Raw genomic sequence first — 10493 nt, 5'->3', positions numbered from 1 at the left:
CATTGACTTACTTATCTGGCTTTCCCGCTGGACTGAAACAACTTGAGGGCAGAATTTTTCACCTTTATAATGACAATTACTTAGTAGGTACTCAGTAAATGTTTGTGCAATGAAAATAAGAGAAAAGAACTGAAGACACACACAAAAAAACACAATTATATAGGGCCATGATGTCCCCAGCCCTGTCATATGCAGATACTTCTAATGATGGAAATAGAGCCACAAAATAGAGAAATACCCTTTGGTCTCTTTTTTTCCTTTCAGGAAGTGACCTCCATATACCTATAGAAGGAAATACCCTTACCTTATACCTTAAGTACATCAACCCTTGCCTCCCCCATCAAACACAACACAGTCCAAGGCATTGTATAAATGAATTTTATTTAAAAATCAACACTTCCTACTTAAATAAATCAGTCACAGTCCATTCCCATGTTCCATCATCTGTGTCTGGAAGCAGAGTTTGTGGTATTTTTCTGGGCTTAAAGTATAAACTGACATGGCATTCAAGAACTTGTCCAGTGGACAGATTCCTTCAGAGCAACCTCTTGGCACTTGTTCCTGTGGAAGAGACAAAACTCAGCAGGTTCACCACAGACCTCTCCCTTCTGCTGCTTCCAGCTGAGCCTAGAGGTCCAAGAGGCTTTATCCCAAGTGGTATGTGTGTGCAGGAAGGCCCCACTACCCCGTCAGCTTTCAGACTTCAAAGCACCATGCCCTGCTTGTAAAAAGGTACTCAAGAAATGCATGTTGAATTGACTGGGATGACACAGTCTAGTCATGTCCCTGAGAGCTAAAGGCCTCATCTCAGGTAGAGGGCTCTGCACCCAGCCCTGGACATGAACCTTGATGAAGCCACCAAGATACCAACTGTACTGACAGTCCACATCACCTCCTCAAGACACTGTCATTCTAGAAGAGACACTCAGGAGAAGAGAAGGAAGGGGTACTGTACCCAGGAGTCTGTAACAGAACTGGGATATGCCAAGCCCTGCCCTATCTTTGGGTCACGGGGGAGCGGGATTCAGGGAGCTCATTGTACCAACTGAGACTCCAATTGGCCTGAGGAGGGAGCCTTGGTGCTAAACCCAGGTGGGTGAGGTTAGGGGGAGGATGCCGAGCCACCCCCCAATCTGCCTAGAGGCCTTACCTCCCCGTGGTAACAGAGCCGCACAAACCACTCCTTGGATTCCTGGTGCTGGTAGAGTTCCACGGTCAGGTCGACAGAAAACTGGGGCCATTTGTGGTCAAAAATCCCCAGGGCCAGTAAGAGAGGCAAGAGGGTTACATCATGAGCAGCATAGAGGTACAGCTTTCTGTAGAAAGGAAACAGTTTCCACACTTCTTTATCTCAGAACTCGAGGCCAGAGCCTTGCCGACCGGCCTCCTTTGGGTGAGGTATAACATTTGCCTCAGAAACCTGGTGACAACTAGAATCAGTTGAACCTGCTATAAAACACCTTTAAAATGGATGGTAGGAAGAATCCTTATTCCCTACTCGTCATGTTTTCATGGGGAGGGATCCCAACTGACCTAAGTCTCCTGGCCTCTTCCTGCCCATTCGCTCGCATGCTCGCTCGCTCTCTCCCTCCTTTTCTCCTCGCCTATGAGTTTAGCAGAAGGAATTCAGCATGGCTTAGGCCCCACCTCTCTTCTCTCTTTGGGACCTACCTGCCTATGGCAAACATTCTTCTATTCTAGACATGTGATGAGCCTAATAGGGCAATCTTCCCCTTTGTTGGGGAAGCTTGCAATTTGGAGGATTAAGTCTATTTCAAGAGTATTAATAAGCCTATTTGACCATCAACACATTCTCCAATGGCTTTTGTTAGTAATAGAGATGCCACTTTAATCTATATCTGCCTGACCCCTGTATCTGTCTCTTGGGGAGGACCAAAGATTTTATTTATTTACTCCCTAGAAGACCGGCATTGGACTACGTAGTATTCCACAGATAAAGAAGGTCAAGAGTGGCAAGGTGACAAAAGCCTGCAAGAAATGTACTGTCATCACAAGTCCTGGGAAAGACATTCACATGATTTCCTATTAAAAATCTTGGCCCAAAGTCTCTGAATGTTCCTGTTTCAAATTACTGTCGCCTACACTACTCACATTCATCGTGAGTTTCTAGCTAGGTACAATCTCTCTCACCCAGGAAGTAGCCTACTACTTAGCTTCTCCAACACTAAGGTGCATACACATTACCTGGGGATCTTGTTAAGGTGCAGATTCTGATTCAGTAGGTCAGGCTGGGGCCTGAGATTCAAACAAGGTCCCAGTGATGTAAAAGCTGTTTGTCTGTAGTTGACACTTTTGAGTAGCAAGTGTCTAGTACACATTACATTCCAAATCCGTGGTCCCCAATCTGGGGTTCCAGGTCCTATGAAAGTGGCAACTGAGGTTTATGAGCCACTTTCAACATTTTGAAACACCTAATGGATATCTACACGCTCAATGAAGCCTTTCAAACTAAATAATCTACTGAACAATTATCTTTGGGGCTGTCATGAAATCAAATCAGGGTGATGTTATAATTAGCTACTCTGATACACATTCAATTAGTAACTTATGGGAAGAATTTAATAAATTCAGTATTTTTTGCTAAAATAAAAATTTCAAAACATGATAGGAGGGGCACAGCAGGAAGAAAGATAAAAATTTGTGAACCTCTGAAGAATCCACGGCCTCTTAGACAAGGACCTTTAGTCACTGACAGCCTCATTCTTGTCCCCCTAACTCTTGGATTCTCTCTCTACAGCCAGAGCCTTCCCCACCCTGGCTCTCAGCTGCACAGGGCAGAGGAGCTGTGCCACATACCTGATCTTGCCAGGTGGAGTGGCAGGGTCCACGGCCTTCAGCAGGTTGCTCTCCAGCATGTGGAGGAAAGGGCCTATCGCCATCTGAAGACTTTCCCTGTGGCAAGTGAACAACATGTAAGCACCTGGCAGGCACCCAGCACACAGGGGATGGATATAGGCTGGTTCTGCCCCTAAGACAAAGCTGAGAAAAAGACAAGTAATGCATGAGGGAAGGTGATAGGCAGAAAGGAAAGAAATGGTGCTGCTTCAGGTTTTAGGGTTCTCTGAGAACAAAGATATCCAGTAACAAAAGCACCATAACATAGACACAGACCTGGTATGAATGCAATCAAGATGGGGGGAGGGGCGGGGAGCGGGAGAGTAGTAACCAGGATAAGTTATGAAGAACTAGGACTTTAGGAGTAAAAGAACAATGCTGGGAAGGGCAGGATTTCCAGAAGGCCCTCAGAAAAGTGATCAGAAGGAAACATGACAACATCTCAAACTCTGCTTCTTATATACCAGTCCTCCTTTTTATGGAGTTGAGACCACAAGGACATCTCTTATTTATTTATTATTTGATTTAGAAAGAAGTACAAAGGTAGTGCCCCCCATGGTTGGCTCTGTGGCTCCACAATTTGTGTTCTCAGGCTTGTCACTCATGATCACAAGATGGCTACTGCAACTCAAAGCCAGTGCTGCTCACATACCAAAACTCATGGGACTTATGGGATGCAGTGAAGGCAGTGCTCAGGGGAAAATTTATGGCTCTAGATGCCTACATTAAAAAAGAAGAAAGATCACAAATTGATAACCTAACTTCACACTGAAAGAAATTAGAAGAAGAGCAAACTATACCTAAAGTTTGAAGAAGGAAGGAAATTGTAAAGATTAGAGCAGACAGCAGTGAACTAGAGAATAGAAAAACAGTAGAGAGGCTCAAGGAAACCAAAGGTTGGTTTCTTGAAAAAATCGATAAAATCAACACATCTTGAGCCAGAATGACAGAGAAAGAGAGAGAGAGGATACAAATAACTAAAATCAGGAATGAAAATGGGGACATTACTACTGACCTTACAGAAATAAAAAGGATTATGAAAGGGTACTATGAACAATCATATGCTAACAAATTAGAAAACCAAGATGAAATGGACAAATCCTGAACACAAATTATCTACTCTGACACAAAAAGAAGTAGAAAATCTCAACAGAGCTATAACAAGTAGAGATTGAATCAGTGATCGAAAACCTCCCAACAAACAAAAGCTGAAACATTTAAAGAAAATTTAACAAAAATCCTGCTCAAACTCTTCCAAAGACCAGAAGAGTAAGGATTACTTCCTAACTCACTCTCTGAGGCCAGCATTACCCTGATACCAAAGCCAGATAAAGACAGTACGAGAAAATTACAGATCAATTCCTCTTATGAATATAGATGCAAAAATCCTCAATGAAATACCAGCAAACTGAATTCAACAGAATATTAAAAGGGTTATATACCATGACCAAGTGTGATTTATTCCATGAATGCAGGGATCATTCAAAATAAGAAAATCAATCACTATAATACTCCACATTAATAGAACAATCATGCAAGAGAAAGAAATAAAAGGCATCCAGATTGGAAAGGAAGAAGTGAAATTATTCCTATTCACAGATGCCATGATCCCATATATAGAAAATCCCAAAGAGTCCACAAGAAAGCTACTAGAGTAAATAAATTCAGAAAAGTTGCAGGATACAAGGTAAATATGCACAAGTCAACTGGGTTTTTATACACCAGTAATAAACTATCTGAAAAGGAAATCAGAAAACAATTCATTTACAAAGCATCTAAAGAAATAAAATACTAGGAATAAATCTAACAAAGGAAGTGAAAGACTTGTACACTGAAAACTATAAAACATTGCTGAAAGAAAATTAAAGAAAACCTAAATAAATGGAAAGACATTCATGGATTGGAAGACTTAATATTGTTAAGATGCCAACACGGCCTAAAGTGATCTACAAATTCATGCAGCCTCTATAAAAATTCCAACAGCCTTTTTTGCAGAAATGGAAAAGCTGACCCTCAAATTTATATGGAATTGAAAGGGGCCCCAGATAGTCAAAAAATCTTGAAGCAGAAAAACAAAGTTGGAGGACTCATACTTCCTGACTTCAAAACTTACTACAAAGTGAGAGTAATTAAAAATGGCTTAAAGATAGGCATATAGACCACTGAAATAAAAGTGAGAGTCCAGTGAAATCCGCATATGTATGGCCAGTGGATTTTCAACAAGGGTGCCAAGTCCATTCAATGAGGAAATAATAGTGTCTTCAACAAATGGAACTGGGAAAACTGGAAATCTACATGCGAAAGAATGAATGTGGACTCCTACCTCTCACCATATACTAAAATTAATTTTAAATGGATAAACCACCTAAATATAAGAGCTAATATTATAAAACTCTCACAAGAAAACATAGGGAAATATCTTCAGGACCTTGGAGCAGGCAATGGATTTTTAGATTTTATACCAAAAGCACAAGCAACAAAAGAAAAAACAGACAAAATAGACTTCATCAAAATTAGAAACTTTTTTTTGCATCAAAGGACATTATCTAGATAGTGAAAAGACAATCCACAGAATGGGAGAAAATATTTAGAAATCATATGTGCCAGTTTGGATATATTATGTTCCCCACAAAGCCATGTTTTAATCCAATCTTGTGCAATATATAGATTAGGTTGTTTCCATGGAGATATGATTCATCCAAATGTGGGTGATACTCTTGACTGAATGTTTCCTGGAGATCTGGCCCTGCCCATTCAGGGTGGGTCTTGATTAGTTTACTGGAGTCCTTTAAAAAGAGCTCCAAGCCAAGACATTTGCTGACACTGATGCTTGGAGATGAAGACAGAAGCCAAGAGACATTTTGGAGAAAGTCATTTTGAAACACAACCCAGGAGCAAAGGACCAGCAGCCGCCAGCCGCATACCACCCAAGCTAACAAGAGGTGTTCCAGATGCCATCAGCCATTCTTCAATGAAGATACCCTCTTGTTGATGCCTTAGTTTGGACACTTTTATGGCCTTAGGACTGTAAATTTGTAATCAAATAAACCCCCTTTATAAAAGCCAATCCATTTCTGGCATCTTGCATAACAGCAGCACTAGCAAACTGGAACACCATATATCTGATAAGAGTTTAATATCCAGAATCCATATGATTAATATATAGATATAGTCCTCCAACTTAACAATGAAAAGACAAACAACCCAATTGAAAAATGGGCCAAGGATTTGAATAGACATTTCTCCAAAGAAGATATTCAAACGGCCAATAATAAGTATATGAAAAGATGCTCAACATCATTAGCTGTTAAAGAAATGCAAATTAAAACTATAATGAGATACTTCATACCCACTAGGATGGTAATTATTAAAAAATCTGAAAATAACAAGTGTTGGTGAGGATATGGAGAAATAGGAACCCTTGGACATTGTTATTGGGAATGTAAAATGGTACAGCTGCTGTGAAAAACAGTTTGGGGATTCCACAGACAGTTAAACACAGAATTACCATAGCACCTGGCAATTCCACTTCTAGGTATATACCCAAAAGAACTGAAAGCAGGACTCAGACAGATATTTGTACACCAATGTTCATCGCAGCATTATTCACACAGCCAAATGGTGGAAGCAACCCAAGTGTCCATCAACAGATGAATGGAGAAACAAAATGCAGCATATCCATACAATGGAATATTACTCAGCTATACAAAGAAATGAAGTGCTGGCACATGCTACAACATGGATGAACCCTGAAGATACCATGTTGAGTGAAATAAGCCAAACACAAAAGCACCAATATTGTATAGTTTCTCTTTTATGAAATACGTAGAATAACCATATAATTCAAATTAATAGAGACAGAAAGCAAAATAGTAGATGTTGAGGATAGGAGGACAGGGGAAAGGGGAGCTATTATTAAATGAGTATGAGTTTTGGTTTGGGATGATGAAAATAGCATGGAAATAGATAATGGTGAAAGTTACGCAGTAATGTCAATGTATTTAATGTCAAAGAATTGTCAAAATGGTTAAAATGATTGTTATATTATGTTTATTTTACCACAATTAAAAATAGTAAATAAATTTAAAAAACCAAAAAAGCACATGCTGCTCTCACAGTGTAAACAAAGCAGGAAGATGTCCTTTTTATCAAAGAGACAAAACCTCCCCTAGAATCCTCAGCACTGTCCCTAACCCAATCACTGACAAAAGGGATTGGGGCCGCCGTGATTGGCTCAGACCAACCACTATTCATGGTGATAAACTGAACTGCCACCTTTATAAATCAAGGAATGTGGGAGCAATGGATGAGAGGTATGTGACCATCATCCTATGGACACATTCTTTCCAGAAGAATGTGTGTGGGCCAAGCTGAGTTGGACTGCATTGTGAGGCTGTAACTGTTTGTCTTTGAAGAAACAACAGTTTTGTGAAACCAAGACTAAGTGGAACACACAGGGGAGTGGATCCAGTCCTGTTTTAAATGTTTTTCACCAGAGGAAAGCAAACTAGGCTATGGGTCAAATCCAGCCTGCCTGCCTGTTTTTATAAAGTTTTATTGGCACACAGGCTTGCCCATTTGTTTGCTTATTGTCTATGGCTGCTTTCATGCTACAAGGGCAGAGATGAGTAGCTGCAACAGAGACTGCATGGCCTGCAGAGCCTAAAATATTTACTAAGTGTATGTGTGTGTGTGTGTGTGTTGTGGGGGGAGTGGAGGGCAGTAGGTGACAATTTAAGATTAGAGGGGCCACTTAGTGAACAGAGGAGGAATGCTGGCAAGTCACAGGCACAAGCCGAGTGGTTTGGCGGGAGCTTCTTGGACATCTGAAGCTGGTGTGCACAAGGGGACACACAGACTCTGAAAGGGAGGAAAGCAGTCAGAGACTCTTATCCTTATGCAACAGACCATGCAAATTCCTGAAATAGATCTTTTACCTCCTACTCAGAGTGCAATTCTGAGTACAAGCTGAATGCTCTCAACTGATCTCAGAAAAAGGTGTTGTTTAAAATTAGGTAAGAAATAAACTCTTTCTTCTGGTGGTCAGAAAACAGGCCTTCTTAAAACAGAGCCCTAAGTAGCAGTAATACAGAGAAAACATAGGATTTGTGGTCAGAGAATCTGGGTGCAAGTCCTGCCTCTGCCACTTGTTAGCTGAGCCTAGGCAAGGTAACCAAATCTCTCAGCCCCAGTTTCTTTGTCTTTCAAGCCAGGGATAATGACACCTACCTCACAGTTAGAATGTGAATGTGATTTGTAAATTGTAACGTGATAAAGTCAGCAATAATCATTCTTCCTTCAGCTCCCCCCACCCAAATTCTTTAAAGCAGAAGGAAAAAGTCGGTGATTAAGAGAAACTCAGGAGGGCAGTGGCGCCCTGTTCTGTGTAACAGTGAATGGAAACCCCAGCTGCAGAAATGTAAGGACACAGGGCCGAGCCCATTCAGCAGGTCAGTGGAATGGAGTCATTTTAGTCTCTTCACATACAGAGATACCAGCTGGCAGGTGTGGGCAGGCTTGAGGAACCCCTCTTCCCCACACCCTTGGAGACCTGACTAAGTGTGAATTTATGCCAACAGCTAATGAGGCCCCTCACCTGTCTTCATTTTGCATGATGTACAAGATGGTGTCCACAGCTCTCTGTTCAATCGTCTGTTCAAATCTCTTCAGTGTGGGGCAGCTCGGAAGGCTATGCACCTGAAAGGGCATGGTACAGTTGGAAAAAGAAAAGCATCTCACCTAGTGAGTCTGGCAGCTCGTCAGCTTCCAAGGAGCCTATAGGGGTCTGTCTTCTGCTGGGGAGGGCCTTAACACTCAAAAAGCTATGTCCCCAAGGCCCTTCTAAAGCTATTCCTAGAGACTGGCAAGGCCAGAAAAAAGATGTTTCCTCCCTCTTTCTGTTGGCTCCCCATCCACTACAAAATGAAAAACAGTTTTTAAGTTTTGTTAACCTTTAAAAAAAAGAGAGAGAGACAAATAAAATGTAAGGCAAGGTATTAAAAAATTTCTGCTTGGAAAAAAAAAATTCTACTTGGCCTTCGTTTTCCCTAAAATGATTTCTAAAAAGTACATCATACAAATACTTTAGATAAACACTTGTCTTATCATCTTAAATCTGCAACAAGAGGTTCATCATTTACACATAAGCACAAGGTACATTTCTGCCTTCAGGGAGAATGTCATTTTTCACATGAGAAGGAAGGAAGATGCAGTTTATACTGCCTCTTGGTGTCTGACTTTTAAATCTAGGGAAGCATTTGCCATTGTGCATTCTTAGGTATATATTACATAAGAAAAATATTCTATGGCTGAATAAGTTTGAGGAAAACAGACTTAAAAATAGGATTACCCAGCTTTCTTTACTACAGGCTTCTCATTTTTTTTAAATAGCTGATGTGCATACAGACTCTGCAAAAAGTGATACAAAAAGGGATTTCAACATTTTTAAAAGATGACAATCCCTCCCTGCCAGGTGCCTATTCCAAATCCGCATGCCTACAACACACACACTCACATCAAAGGAACAGGTATTCCAGAGAACATGCTTCAAAAAACACTGGTCTAGAGTTAAATGCCTATGCTCCTAACCAAGTGAGGAATCTTCCTTGATTATTCCCTATCCCTCCTTAATTGTTCTTTAGCCCTTAGTCCCCAGACCCATTCCATCTGTGAGTCCTGTCACAGCTACCTCCAAAACAGGCCTCCACCCACTTTCCCGACCACAGTTCTAATGCTGGGGCCAGCCCATCTAGGGGCCTGCCCCAGGCTCCTCCCAGCCCTGGCTCGGAGAGGACAATCATCCCACCTGTTCAGCAGCCACATTGTCGTGGAGGATGAGGAAGTCCACCCCGTCACTGCTGTCAATGTCCATCCCTTCCTTCACCTTTTTCAAATCCTCTGAGATTCCTGGCTGCAAAGAGGCAGCCTCCCTCCGGCCTCTGCCAAAGAATAAGAACCCCTTGCATTGTGTGGTGCTTAACAGTTTCTAAAAGTGTGCTTCATTCAACATCTGGGATCTCAATTAATCCTCACAACCCAATGGTGTTAGCTAGTATTATTTCCATTTTACAGATGGATAAACAGCAACTACACAAAGTTAAAACTACTTGTAAAAGTAAGTCAGCGGGAGGCGGGGCAAGATGGCAGACTGGTGAGCTGTATGTTTTAGTTACTCCTCCAGGAAAGTAGGTAGAAAGCCAGGAACTGCGTGGACTGGACACCACAGAGCAATCTGACTTTGGGCATACTTCATACAACACTCATGAAAACGTGGAACTGCTGAGATCAGCGAAATCTGTAAGTTTTTGCGGCCAGGGGACCCGCGCCCCTCCCTGCCAGGCTCAGTCCCGTGGGAGGAGGGGCTGTCAGCTCCGGGAAGGAGAAGGGAGAACTGCAGTGGCAGCCCTTATCGGAAACTCATTCTACTGATCCAAACTCCAACCATAGATAGACTGAGACCAGACACCAGAGAATCTGAGAGCAGCCAGCCCAGCAGAGAGGAGACAGGCATAGAAAAAAAACAACACGAAAAACTCCAAAATAAAAGCGGAGGATTTTTGGAGTTCTGGTGAACATAGAAAGGGGAAGGGCAGAGCCCAGGCCCCAGCTCAGGCCCTGAGGCGCATATGCAAATCCCG

The 10493-nt window shown here is 41.9% G+C and overlaps 1 protein-coding gene across 3 annotated transcripts in view; it reads right to left on the bottom strand.

Moving 5' to 3' along the window:
* Window positions 1-377: 377 nt before the first annotated feature.
* The window catches only part of ACP6 (acid phosphatase 6, lysophosphatidic), a 32141-nt gene continuing 22025 nt past the window's right edge, over window positions 378-10493 (bottom strand). For all 3 annotated transcript variants that reach the window (XM_037826197.1, XM_037826198.1, XM_037826199.1), the window contains 5 exons: window positions 9662-9794; window positions 8453-8553; window positions 2818-2913; window positions 1151-1316; window positions 378-561 (listed from right to left, as the gene is read on the bottom strand). In XM_037826197.1, the coding sequence (XP_037682125.1) occupies window positions 418-561; window positions 1151-1316; window positions 2818-2913; window positions 8453-8553; window positions 9662-9794 (640 nt within the window). In that variant the 3' untranslated portion in view covers window positions 378-417. The remainder of the gene's footprint in view (window positions 562-1150; window positions 1317-2817; window positions 2914-8452; window positions 8554-9661; window positions 9795-10493) is intronic.

The sequence above is a fragment of the Choloepus didactylus genome, chromosome 2 (assembly GCF_015220235.1).
Source record: "Choloepus didactylus isolate mChoDid1 chromosome 2, mChoDid1.pri, whole genome shotgun sequence".
Taxonomy (NCBI): Eukaryota; Metazoa; Chordata; class Mammalia; order Pilosa; family Megalonychidae; genus Choloepus; species Choloepus didactylus.
This window is presented reverse-complemented; position numbering and strand designations above follow the sequence as displayed.